Source organism: Haliotis asinina, chromosome 5 (genome assembly GCF_037392515.1).
Source record: "Haliotis asinina isolate JCU_RB_2024 chromosome 5, JCU_Hal_asi_v2, whole genome shotgun sequence".
Taxonomy (NCBI): Eukaryota; Metazoa; Mollusca; class Gastropoda; order Lepetellida; family Haliotidae; genus Haliotis; species Haliotis asinina.
In genome coordinates this window covers 56,533,072-56,547,158 of record NC_090284.1, presented here as the reverse complement: position 1 = coordinate 56,547,158, position 14,087 = coordinate 56,533,072, and the positions used below count along the sequence as shown (strand labels likewise).

Here is a 14,087-nt window from a genome sequence, read left to right as displayed (position 1 = left end):
AGTTCCTAGAAGTGTGGAATAATCCTGCTGCCACAAGTGTCATTATTCCGTCACCGTAAGGAGGCAGGGTAGGCTAAAGTTTAATCGTTCTCTCCTCGCGCCAAAGACCCGAGTTCGATTCCCCTCATGGATACAATTTCAAACGACCATTCCGGCGTCCCCGCCATATTCCTGATATATTGTTAAAACCGGCGTAAAGCTAAACTCACTCACTCCATTTTACTAACTGACTTTTACTCCATAACATTTCGAAAGAGTGAGGTCCTTGCCAGTTTTGCCATCACATCGCACTATTTTGTCCAGCAGTATTCAGAAATGTTCAATGTCGGTAAAGTCACATCCGTAACATTTGCAACTGTCTCATCTCTAACTTTGAACAGTAAGCCAGCGGACTGACGATGAATAAAATAAATATAACACTAATAATGTGACGCATTTCATGGAATTGTTAAATTTAGATCACGTGGTAAAATCTTTCAAACATTGCTCTGCTTGGGAAACAATATTTTACTGTAATTAATTTAAATGTTAATGTGGATGAAGAAACGAGAGGGCATTTCACGTACACAGGAAAGTGGTATGTACAAAAGGCAGATAGACAAATACACAGTTTATGTACATGAGTGGCCAAAAGGCCAGTAGTACACATCAAAGTGCAACAGCATGCAAGACATTAACAGTTTATTGGTATGTCAAATCGTAAACGGCAAACTGTGGCATGGAAGGTGCTGAAAGGCAATGTTATTCGCACATGCTCCCAAAAGGCCAACAGTACCTTAAGTATACAATCGCACTGAACAACCACATTGCAGATTCATGAACAGTAAGAGAAGGAGGCGACTGGAATTTTCCATAAATGAAAAGAGCTTTGTGTACGAACCCGACGTCAAACATCACCGGTCTAATTCAAAAGCGATCGGTGTCTGATACATCTTACGTTTTTCTTTTTACATAATGCAGAAAAGAGTACCCTAGGTTTTTTTTAGTTTTTTGTTTACGTTTTTTTCCAGTGAAATACTTCAGTTTTGTCAAAATGAAAGGTACTATGACTCGAAACAGCTCTCATCCAGTTCTGAGTGAAACATGTCTTTGAGAGGCATTTAAAAATTGTAGCAGTAAGGGCGGATAACTATGTATGAACTTCTTTCTTATAAGCCACAGCAGTAAAGAAGTTGTACATCCACATGCCATTATTCTTTCTTGAGTGGAACATGTTCAAACATGCTAAAGCCGGGACTGAATCCTCTTCATACTGAATTAAAATATCCCCGTAATATATGTAAAAATATCGGTTGATGTTTCTGATCATCACATCAATGGTGAAATCAAAGTAGATGGTATCGAAATTCAACCTCTTGTTTAACATGGCGACAATCCACAGTCTCGTGAACAGTTGCCTAGTTACGTGGTTGTATCATACTCTGAAGTCTTCCCACGTTGGTTTTGTATTTGTTCACATTCAACAAGATATGATTATTATCACACGATTTTTTATTTTTGTGCCCTCGATTTCTTTGGAAGTTTTGTTCATACTCTCATCTAAAGATTTTTCGCCAATCAGACAATCAGCGTGATGACCAGTGCAGTGTGATAGTATATGGTTTAACGCTGCGTTTAGGAATATTCCATCCATATCACAACAAGGCTTCACCATCGGGCTTCACACATTGTACCCAAGTGAGGAATAGAACCCGGGATTTTCAGCATGACCAGCGAACGCATTAACTACTAAGCTACCCTACGTGAAGAGTAAGGTCATGGTGACCCATCCTTGTGGGAAACCACTGTTCCCTCAACAAACTGAAACCTAGTATGAAACCTAGTAATCTATCCCAAAATTGTAATTGATCATTAGTTACTTCATTGATTTCAACTAGAAATCATTCATTAGATGCTTGAGCTTTGCAGAAAACGAAATAAGAAATCTATTCATACACGTTTACACGCATAACATATTAGGCAACAAAATGTGCGAAGTCTACTATCATGTCTACTATCATGTCTCGGTAAATCTATTCTAGGGATTTTTAAATTAGCTGACGGCCTTGAAACTCGGACAGGCGCTTCCAGAGCAGCATCATAGTGCATCCAGTTTCTTAAGGTCGGTGTGGAGGTTTCTCTTTTCACTTGTCTGACCAGACTTGGGTCTTCAGCATGATTGGCTTCTTGGTATTTAATATGCCGGTGTGTACAGTGACGTTGTCTAATCCGACGTATGCCTGAAAATACCAGCAGTTATAATAATAAAACTCTATTTAATATGCCGGTGTGTACAGTGACGTTGTCTAATCCGACGTATGCCTGAAAATACCAGCAGTTATAACAATAAGCCTCTATTTAATATGCCGGTGTGTACAGTGACGTTGTCTAATCCGACGTATACCTGAAAATACCAGCAGTTATAATAATAAACCTCTATTAAGAATTTACTCAGGAAGAGTGGAAAATGTGATAGAAAACATCAACTGCTCTGACTGCAAAGTCCATTGTGACCATCAGGCCATAAGTGTTCATGGAACTAAGTTAACAAGCAAAAAATAACCCTCGAAACACCACACACACACACAAAAATCGGTCAGCGTTGTCAGAATTGCTGAACATCAACGGCTGCGTGCCATGGCTATTTCAATTTCAATAATGAAAGGCATTTCAGTCCTCTTCTACAGGTGTGAGTGAGTGAGTTTAGGTTTAAGCCGCTTTTAGCTCTATTCCAGCAATATCATGGCGGGTAATACCAGACACTGGCTTCACACTTTATACTCATGTGGGGATTCAAACCGGGGTCTTTTTTTTTTTTTTTAAAAAAAAATAAATAAATAAACTTCTGTGGCCGAGTGAGTTTAATTTTACGCAGCAATATTCCAACTATTGGGTGGCAGTCTATAAATAATCGAGTCTGGTCCAGAAAATCCAAAGATCAACTGCAAGAGCATCGATCTACGCACTTGGGAAACGAATAATATGTGTCAACTCACCAAGGTGTCCTCTGTTGCCACAAACTGAATCTTTTTGAGAATCCGAGCAAGCGCCATTTTCATCTCCACCTGTGCAAGCCTCATTCCCACACACTGACGGGGACCATGGCCGAAGGGGAGATAATTCATGGGGTCCATTTCAGATTTTCGCTCCCATCTGAATTGAGGAATAGTAAACATTTGTATGAGCTGAAAGTCTCCAGCAGAGACCCACCCACGATTCATACATTCTGAGGGGAGTAAAAACTAAGTTCACAACAGCAATCCTCAAAGGAAAAAAACTATGGACATTTTTTTCATGTCCTGAAAAGTCATATTTATACTAAAAAGCCACCAGTACCAAAGCTGACATGAATGGATAGGAAACTGTGGAAAGGTAAGTGAGTATAGTTTTAGGCCGCATTCAGCAATATTCCAGCAATATGACTTTGGACTGTAAATAATAAAGTCTGGACCAGACAATCCAGTGCTACATATCCTGAGCATCCATCTTCACAGTTGGAACACGATGGCTTGTGTCAACCAAGTCAACGAGCCGAACCTTGCAGGGGCGACCTTCAAAGACAAGGTAGGTGACTGATTGATTGAGAGAGAGAGAGAGAGTGTGTGTGTGTGTGTGTCTGTGTCTCTCTCGCTCTCTCTCCCTCTGTGTGTGTGTGTGTGTGTGTGTGTGTGTGTGTGTGTGTGTCTCAAGGAGATGGACACTAGAAATGGGTTCAAGGCGTGATGGTACCTACCTGTCTGGTTTGAAGCTTTCTGGGTCAGGGTATATATCACCATCCCTGTGTATCGGAAGGGCAGGTATGTGGACAGCACAATCCTTGGGGAATGTATAACCCTTAATGGTGACAGTCTCCGCTACATAACGGCTTATTCTGTAACGTGTGGAGAGTCTGAGTACATTGTACTTGCGTTCACAGTGACGTTAGCAGGGACAATTATTAACATATAATGACAGTGAGTGAGTACGTTTTATAGCAATATTCCAGCAATATCACGGCGTGGGACATCAGACATGGGCATCACACATTGTACCCATGTGGGGAGTCGGACCCGGACCTTGGGCGTGACAAACCAACGCTTTAAGTTCTAGACTACACCATCGCCCTATGGTGACAGCGAAGACAGAAGGTTTCAGTCAAATTTATAAGTGTGATTTCAAAACGCGTATTTTACGCAATAAATACCACATTTACTCAATTAATTAAAATCTGGAAGTACAAAAAAGAGTAGGAATCACTTAAAACCAAATACGTTAATAATACCTTGCGAACATTACTACGATACACAATTTGGCTTGCGTATGATAATTCGTCTTGGCGGGATAACTACCACAGCATAAGCAAATTTTAAGTGATACCTACATATTGTATACATATATAACCACTGTCCGGAGTTTACTGTAGTAGTCACGTGACTTCCACGTTGCGTGTTTTAAAATGACTGTGGAATAATTAGGCAATATAAGAATTACTAAAAAGTTTGATCTATTGAGCGGCATTTAATTTACATATTTAGAGGTGTTAATTACCCAAATAAGGATAAGAAACCTTGTGTAAAAGTACTCAATTCTCTAAACTATTGGGAGTAAACAAACTACTAATTATTCCTAAAAACATGCAAATACATGCACTCATAAATTTGCTTGAAAAATTATCTGGAGCCCTGGATATTAGCCAAACACGCCCTTGTAATACAAAGCACAAATAGCGATTTGAATCAGTGGTAGTTTCATAAACAACTTTTATTCTAAGTTGAATAAAACTGTGAGATTTAAATGTTAACTTGGCAAGGTAAAATTATGATTCGAAATCTTAATGTCACTTTATTCGATTTACTTATTTGTGTATAGTGAAATTAGTCACTACATTTTCACTGCTGACGGATAATAAGTATCCGTTCCTCCTGGATTCCGCGCACATCACCGCGCACATAACCCTTTGATGCGGAAAAACGTCTGGTCTGCGGAAAACACATTTCCATGGAAATACCTGCAGAATGTGCCATTTTTCTGCCGCGGAATTATTTTGAAAGTTGAATCAACTGAAACGAAACGTAGGGGTAAATGCCAAAAGTAAGACTGGTTACACAAAATATTTTCAAAATATTCACGAATAAAGATTATTTATTCATAAGGTAATCCTTTCTTAAGTACCTTAAAATAATAATATTTCAATTTGACACAGCATTTGTCTTCACAAAGGCTATCTTTTTGAAGACTGAAATGACATTATTTTGCTGGTTTTCATTGCAAAGGGTAGCTTAGTAGTTAATGCGTTCCAGGAGGGACTGATCTATACAGGAACAAGTGAGACTAGTAAAACATAATTGCTGGAGTGACATTTCACATGGTTTACACATCCCCTTGTGTCTCACCCAGTTACAGCAGGGTACAGTCTGAGAGTCTCCGTGATCACGTGATCCATGTATTTCAGTTCCCCAATGTTATCATAATCAGGATTTTTCTGGAAAACAAATGTCCAACATCGGAACTCATGTGAATATTTAAATACCTGTGGAGGTTAAAACGTCTTTATCGCAAAGATTGGAAAAAATAGTGATTGGTCCTGATTTCAGGCACACAAAATGTCATGTCAAAAATTCTAAAGAAATGGTTGATGTGGAGCATGTAGCAGGGCGCCGGGACACCACAAATGGGCTTCCCATTGTGAACCCAGGCGGGCGAATTGAAAACAGGTCTTCAACATGACCACCAAATAAACTGACACAACGTTGTACGGAGGCACTTTAAGCATATACTGACGTATCATGGCAACTCAGCGTCAAGCAAATGGTCGTGTTTATATAATGTGAGAAGCAGATAAAGAACACAGAAAAATTCAAGCGTTCCTTATATAGTTTCCAGATTTCATCACCAGCTTTGAACAGCTCTGTGAGGAAATTTAAGCTGTTTTCAGTTTTTAGTGAGTTTAGTGTTATCATCTATCCATCGTTCTATCTTATGCGTCTTTGGCATTGTCGTTTGAAGTAAATTGTGATTCTGTCTACAGGAACTCTTACAATGAGGAATATGTAATATGTAATTCATATGTAATTTTGTTTCGACTTAACATCCCAGCTAAATTGTGTGCAGATGCAGTGGTCACGAAAAACATCCTGGTTTAAAAATCACACACATCTCCCAGAACCGAATCCACCTCTTCTGTGAGTCGCTTTTGTACGTCCGGGTTCTTTGCCAATGCGTACGCAACAAAATGGAGAGTGTTGGCCGTTGTTTCGTATCCAGCAATGAAGAACAACAAAGCTTGACCTATTATTTCGTCGTTGGTCAATTCTGGAATTGATAAGAACATTGATGTGGCACAATAACACATGTATCTGTGTGTAATGTTCAATACAAAGCTTAAATATGTTTCACAGCTACTAGTATATGGAATATACTGTTTGAACAAAATATGAAAATGAGTGAAAAACTTTTAAGATAAACACGCTGTTATGGTGTTACATGATGAGTTTCAGTATATTTGAACAGCTTCTGCACTTGTTTAACATAGTTTTTGAATAACGAATCTAGTCTGTCTAAGTAAACTTAGTCTCAGTGTATTTCGTTACATTCCACCACTGAGTCTAACAAAACCTAGTAGAAGGTCGCGTCAGGTAACCTTTGAGCTACTTATAACCGTACAATCAAACGCGAGACGGTTAAATAGATTGAACCAGTCAAACAACGGCTAGTATTTAGGGATCGGAGGGACTTTCAAAATATTCAGGTCACCGACACAGATCTCTTCACAAACAAAAATCTGTATATAACACAGTTACGTGACCAGCTGTTGGGGGTTCTGTTGACATGGTTACCATTAGCCAATATTTCCGCAAGATGACATCCTTGAATATTGCCAAAAACACTATTTTCAGGGACTGCTTACTCGCCGTTGTCATGGTTGTAGCGTAAGCCGTGTGCATCACCCATTCGGAATCGTTCGGGTACGAACCTTTTCGAGATAAAATGTTCAAAGGTATCTGCGAATGTCCACTTTCGCGATTTGGTAAGCTGTGTTCTGATTGGTCCGTCTCAAAGGTTACCTGACGCGACCTCCCATAAGGTTTTGTTAGACTCAGTGGTGGAGTGTAACGAAAAGTACTGAGGATAAGTGGTGGAGTGTAACGAAAAGTACTGAGGATAAGTGGTGGAGTGTAACGAAAAGTACTGAGGATAAGTGGTGGAGTGTAACGAAAAGTACTGAGGATAAGTTTACTTCGATTGCGAATCTAGCTTAATTTTCATCATTCGAAAAACGATTAACGAAAAGTGAATTTGCTGCTAACAAACTTTTTCTCTGCGATTCACTATGTGAGCCTGTCCCATCATCCTCAGCGTCCATCAAAAGTTGAAAGAAGTCTTGTCTTTTCATCTACAACAGAATCTGGTAAGGTTGGTTCTCATATGTATCTCGCACACATCAACACCACCTGTGTATCACAGTTTCAAAAATTATGAAAGGAAACACATCCTAGGATAAAACGAATTGATGATTTTTGTGGCAAGTGCAGTTTTGTTTTCAAAATGCAAATGATTTTTTTAAATTTGGCCGCTTTGATTAGTGCGTCATTCACATAACGACGAACAAGCTACTGCGAAAAGAAATCCGTTATGAAGGTTCCAGACTCCCTTCCCGTAACCTCCAAGAAGAAATTTGGCTTGTCCCGGAATAACGGGAGCAAGTCACGAACGAAGCTTGGCGTTTCGGTTCAACCTTGTACCAAAGGTATGGTGCAAAACGACACAAACTTTGGCCTTGATTTTCGAAGCCTTCTTAGCACTAACAGAGCTTCGAAAAAACCTAGGTCCAGGAATTATAACTGGGTCCAATCCACGATAAGAGGTAATCACGCGTCTAAAGGACACAGCACTTCAAAGTAATTTGCACTTCTTTAGACTATGGGACCACAGATCTCAGAGCAAGTAGAGCTCACAGGAAGCGATCTCAGCTGTTGGCTTCCATTGTTTAGCCTCCTGCTTTGTCGTCCTATTTATGTCGTTGTTCTTGTATGTGCTGTACAAGCTCTCTGTCTCACAGCATTCATTCACCTGATGTATCCGTGGAGATCCGGGTTAGAATTGGTCTTCAGCAACCCATGCTTGTCGTAAGAGGCGACTAACGGGATCTGGTGGTCAGGCCGCCTGACCTGGTTGACACATGTCATCGGTTCCCGATTGCGAAGATCGATGCTCATGTTGTTGATTACTGGATTGTCAGGTCAAGACTCGATTATTTCCAGACCGCCGCCATATAGCTGGAATATTGATGAGTGCGGCGCAAATCTAAACTCACTCACTCATTTACCTGGTGAAGGAGTAAATTGACTGCAGATATAGTCTTCATATATGTGTTCCTCATAAGAAACAACTAGACATCCGTAAAACTCTCTTCATTGTGTTTATATATCACTCCTACGGCTAAATAAATAAGTGAAATGTTTCTCGGACATCGGTGCGTCACTTATTTATTAGTGCGCGTAACAATTTTTACTGCCATTAAAAAACATTAATTCTGACTTCCATTTGTCGACTATAACAATGCGCGTCTGTAAGAACGAATGTGACTAAATCTACAACTCCTTAACAAATGCTAAACTTTCCAAGCTGTATTTCTGAGAGAAAAAAAATAGAAATAAAAATGTGTCACCTTTTTCTATCAAAAATTAAAAAGAAAAGTCCTGCCGCCCTCGTCAATTTTGAAAAAAGAAATGTGCCAGAGAAACACTTAATTTCTTTTTTTTCATGCAGCCTAATCTCTTGTATGCCTACCTTCCCGTCCTTCAGATCACCCTTGCGTTGTTCAATCATTTCATTCAGGACCTTCGTGAAGAACTTAAGGGTGCTCGGCGAAAACGTGCTCACACCTAGGGCTCTGAACAAGGGGGTGAGTGCGGGAAAAATCACTGGAATTTGATAACAATTATTAAACAACACACCTAAAATGACGAGCTGATTGTGGTGAATCATCAATGTAGATGCTAAAACATTGATTTTGGTGAAACAACTGTTTACGTGTCCCCGAACTTTTCAAATATTTATTCACTAAATTCAATTTTGTATTTTAAAATATTTTAATTAAACACTACGAAGGTATTTCAGAGAAATTTCAAAGAGCATGTGGTAAGATAGGTTATAAGTTAACATCATGAAGTAGTTTTAAAAAATTGATTAAAGCAAAGAATATTATCATAGGGTTTGTTGCCCTATATTTAAATCCACGGCTTCTCGAACTTTGCAGTATTCCAGAAATATTATGGCGGGGAACGTCAAATATGGCTTTCACATATTGTGCTCATGTGGGGAATCGAATCCGGCTCTTCAGCATGATAAGCGGCGCCTTACCTCTTGGCTACCCCACAATCCTGGGCCCCGTTTCACAAAGCTCTCGTAAGCCTAAGATCTCGTAACTTTTCTCGTAGCTATTATGCCTCCTATACTGTAACACAGGAGCTACGGATGCTATGAGAAAAGTTACGAGATCTTACGCTAACGAGAGCTTTGTGAAACGGGGCCCAGCATTATATGAAATACATTTGTGAACTATGTATCCTGGATTTAATACCTAACAACGTTCACAATTCAAATGTATACTGTCTTTTTACACTCCGTAAACACATGATCAAACGTCCTACATCCTGATCAAGAGCTACGACCAAAGATGCGGAAACCACAACTAGCACAACAAACTATTCACTTACACACAATCATGACGAGAGGGTTTTGGATTCCTTCCCCGAAGAACTTTTTTGCCTCATCAACAAAAGCATTTTTGGAATCACTTTGAGAATCCACTTCTATCCCGAACGCTGTGCTGGATATGACGTCCATTGTGAATGCCCCAAAGTAGCTGGAAGGGAGTTCATACATTTCATTGTACTTTCCTTACAGCACGAAATACTCTGGTGACACTGCACTGTTTGGGTCATCCTCGATATCTCCAAGGTATACATTCAGGTAAGTCTCCACTAAACTCTGGACGCATCTACGGCTCAATTTATTACCTCCTTTGGCTGGCTTTTTATCCAATCAAGTGTCTACGCTGGGAAGTTGAGCGAAACAATCACAGCTCAATTTCGCATTTCAAATCATTTAACTTGGCAACACAAACCATGCTTAGGTTCCCTGAAAGCTTTAGAGGGAGTTCTTGGATATATATTTTTTAAGTTTCGGACCTATAAACTTGTCTGTGACTTCCCCGAAATATGAGTCGCACTGCGAGCAAACCTTTGCATTTGCGACCGCTACCATTGTTGACACTGGCAAGATCGGTTATAACTGCGGGCTAGCTGATTGGTTACAGTGAAAATGCAGAGCCAGCAAAGGGAGGTAATACAATTATCAGGCCGACCCATAAATGCGTCCAGGGTATAGTGGAGACTTATCGGAACGTATACCCTGGAGATATCGAGGATGTATTTGGACACGATTGTTACACCACGCCTTGATATGAGTGAGTGTAGTTTTACGCCGATATTAGCAATATTTCAGCAATATCACGGTGGGCGACACCAGAAATGGGCTTCACACATAGTACCTATGTCAACAATCGAACCCGGGTCTTCATCATCACGAGCGAACGCCTTAACCACTAGGCTACCCCACCATCCAGCCTAGATCATATGACATGATAAATACATGGCTGAGAGAATTACAAACTTACCGTTTGACATCAATACTTTGGTTTGACTCTGCCGCCTTAACAAAGTTATTTGTAAGAGTACAGGCACATTGATCTATTCGGTCGCACATCTGAAATACAAGTTCAGAAAATACTTTTAAAATATTCGTTTCTTGTCACACAGTGAAAAACATACTGAATAAACACATAACTTACCAGGCGAAGTTTGGAGCCACTAAATGTAGGTGTAACAATATTCCTGATTCGTTTCCAGTTGGCGCCTTTCTCAAAGAGAATACTTTTGTCCACTGGATAGTTGTCCAAGGCAATGCTCTGTAAGGTTATCAAACACCACGTATGTAAACATAATATGATTGTATGATTGTGTCTGGTTTCAGAAAGTGACTATTCCATTCTTTATGTGTTCTGAGTTATTTCATGCAAGCGCTTATTATGATGTGCACGTGGACATTTTAAGCATGTATGTGTGTGCGTGCGTGCGTGCGTGTGTGTGTCTTTAATTCGACTTCCCATGTTATCTTCTCTCCTTAATACTCAGCATAGTTTCTTTTCATTTCTTTTCGTTTATAATAGATACAAATATATCTTTATATCATTGAGAGGGAGAGAGAGCAAACGAAAAAAAGAACAAAATACTGTTCTGTCTGTGAAGTGCTGGAAATCCTTGATCAAGATCTCTCTGGCAATTTCCGGGTCCGTCACCGTGATCATCGGTAGTCCACCAATAAAAATCCTTGAAAGACAACAAAACATCGTATGGTTCTTCAGGCTTAATAATGAAAGTAGGTGATGGAGATTAGCTTCCAGGGTGATCGACTCGTATTATCCTACACCACTGACGTATATTCAATATCTATGTTTTAAGGGCATATCAATTCAATATTTGTGGGATTGGCAGTCACAAATGCACATGCTGAGGAATAATTAAGCTAGTCTATGGCACTTCCAAGAGAGCTGCCATGGCTCCATTCCGTGAGAATTTAAACCTAAAGACGTAACACTGAAAGAGGACATACCCGAATACTTTACCATACTTTTCCCAGTCTTTGTTGTTCGGTCCCTGAAACAAAGAGTGACTGAGTTAAGTTTTATGCCGCTTTTAGCAATATTCCAGCAATATCACGGTGGGGACACTAGAAATAGACTTGACACATTGTACCCATGTAACGAATGAAAACAGGGTATTCGGTGTGACGAGCGAACGCTTTAACCAATAAGCTACACCACCGCCCCCGAAGGTTCCCGAAGCTTGTCCATTTCATTCGTCACCACTCGCCGCTTCCCGTAACCTTCCGGAATAGAGGGAGTTGAGTATTTGAATCTCTGTTCATGTATATTTCAAAAGACAACATATAACTTTACACGACATTCATCAACTCGTCAGCACTTGCTTTTTTCACAGGCCGACATTAACAAATAATGTTGTTTCTCATTATTTTTTTTTTAAAAATAAAATTAATATGTGTCGTAAGGATGATCTCACCTTCAGAACAAACTGATGGAAATTCCCGATATAAATCACAGGCTCTGGACCAGGAATACCAACATCCTTAAACAAGCAGTTTCTCTTCTTTCCATATCTGAAGATAATGTAAGCCACATTTAGAAAAAAGGTTAGGTCTTGCCAAGCAAGCGGCAGTACGATGCTTCAGTTTACGAAAACGATTCGTACTCTTGACACGAATATCCATCGAATATTAGTAACAAACATTTTTATAAGAAGGAAACGTTAAATGTATTAATATTAATGTTAGGTCTTAATTCAGATGAACGTATTTCGCAGCAGGTAAACTAGATAAACATTACAACTTACAGGTATTAAGTCATTTATGTGTGGACACCAAAAACGATTTCAGTACCATTTATGGTACTTGTTGGTACCTGCCCTGGCGTTCGGCATTGATGGGTGAAACAATCACTGGCCGGCTTGGAATCAGTATAATGCGTCATGGTATCTCAGTGAGATAGCACTGGGCTCGTACAAGAAGCCACACACGCATGCACGTCGACATATGAGTGAAATGTACATAAGTCCGATGTCAGACCCCATATCCCCCAAACTCACTTCTCATTAGCACATGAATCAAGCATTCACAACATCCCATCTTAGGATTACAATCGTGTAATTTGTCAATGCTCCCGTGGTGATTATGACACAACCCCTTTGGCACTTCTTGGTAAAACGGCCTTGACCTTGTCAAAAATTGTGGCACTCTCTCCAAATGGAATGCTATCCTGTCAATATTCAGTAAACACATTATAGGATCGGTGATTCAATTATTTTACTTACGCATAAATCAGAAACAAAACCGCTATCCACATGATCCATGTTGTGGAGATATCAAGACAGCCGAGAATCTCCATGGTGAAGTATCCACTCAATCCGGGCGGGCAAATCGTAGTTTCCGGGGGGAAAAAACAACAACCCAGCTCAGCGCAGAGCAGTGTCCTAATTCCGATTCCCGAACAACAAGGTGCCGCTAATGTCGTTCAATGAACGTTTGACTGTGTACTATGGAGTAATACCAGACCTGCTGGGTTAAATGCAACCTATGTCGCCTGGGCGATAATGGCTCGGCTCGTTCATGGGGATTGTATCAAAACGGTTTGAATACAGGTTAAAGTCAATACAGGTTAGTTCAGTACTTGAGACAACAAAGTCCGAGTGATCTAGCTTATTTAAAGCATGGCAAGAGCACAACAATGTTAAGTATTTCTTTAAAATGAAACATATATGTCCTAAATCAGCAAAACGATCGGAACTACACGTTTTTCTTCATGTGGACTTTAGTCGGAGGGTCACACAAAACAGAAAAGTTGTGGCATTTATTACACGCATTCAGGGGCCGATAAAGCGTTGCGTATAGCCCTAAACGAGGACTATGAAACCGTAAAGCAAGAACTTGTCGGTTATGTCATTGTCGAGACGAGTTCAGAGGGCTACAGAGCTCTGACTACAGCCCTTAACGTAAGGCGGGTCGTTTGGACAATAACCACGAAATGTGCGTGTATGTCCTGCTGCATATAAACATGGGACGAGTTCGAACACGTCCCTTACGAAGTCAGACGAAGTAACACCTTCATAACAAAGTGAGTGAGTGAGTTTAGTTTTACGCCGCACTAAGCAATATTCCAGGTGTATGGCGGCGATCTGTAAATGATCGAGTATGGACCAGATAATCCAGTGATCAACAACATGAGCATCGATCTGCCCAGTTGGGAACCGATGACGTGTCAAACAAGTCAGCGAGCCTGACCCCCCGATCCCGTTAGTCGCATCTTACGACAAGCATGGCATCTTTTGGCAAGCATGGGTTGCTGAAGGCCTTTTCTACCCCGGGTAACCCCGGTCTTCACAATGACTAATGCAACTGAAGTCATAAGCAGCGGTTGTGATGTTATACAGAACTGTAAAAAAAAACCTGCTCGACGTAAATCAAAAACATTACTGTGACCACAGTTCTGTATC

At 40.2% G+C, this 14,087-nt stretch overlaps 1 protein-coding gene across 1 annotated transcript; it reads right to left on the bottom strand.

The window, feature by feature from the left end:
- Positions 1-1,473: 1,473 nt before the first annotated feature.
- LOC137284885 (cytochrome P450 3A5-like) lies at positions 1,474-13,227 on the bottom strand. The gene is made up of 14 exons (XM_067816915.1): positions 12,909-13,227; positions 12,102-12,198; positions 11,635-11,678; positions 11,255-11,351; positions 10,814-10,930; positions 10,640-10,728; positions 9,678-9,826; positions 8,749-8,882; positions 7,270-7,351; positions 6,113-6,270; positions 5,352-5,440; positions 3,713-3,850; positions 2,976-3,132; positions 1,474-2,219 (listed from the first exon to the last, which is right to left on the bottom strand). The coding sequence occupies exons 1-14, from the start codon at positions 12,980-12,982 to the stop codon at positions 2,124-2,126; spliced, it is 1,521 nt and encodes a 506-aa protein (XP_067673016.1). The 5' UTR covers positions 12,983-13,227; the 3' UTR covers positions 1,474-2,123.
- Between the last annotated feature and the right edge of the window lie 860 nt (positions 13,228-14,087).

Excerpts from the sequence above, each read along its gene's own strand:
- LOC137284885 (XM_067816915.1), bottom strand. The coding sequence starts at position 12,982 with ATGGAGATTCTCGGCTGTCTTGATATCTCCACAACATGGATCATGTGG. Across the intron at positions 8,883-9,677 it reads CCCTCTCGTCATGATTGTGT|TGATTTTTCCCGCACTCACC; the intron begins GTAAGTGAATAG and ends ATCAAATTCCAG. Across the intron at positions 2,220-2,975 it reads TGGCAACAGAGGACACCTTG|GCATACGTCGGATTAGACAA; the intron begins GTGAGTTGACAC and ends TGGTATTTTCAG.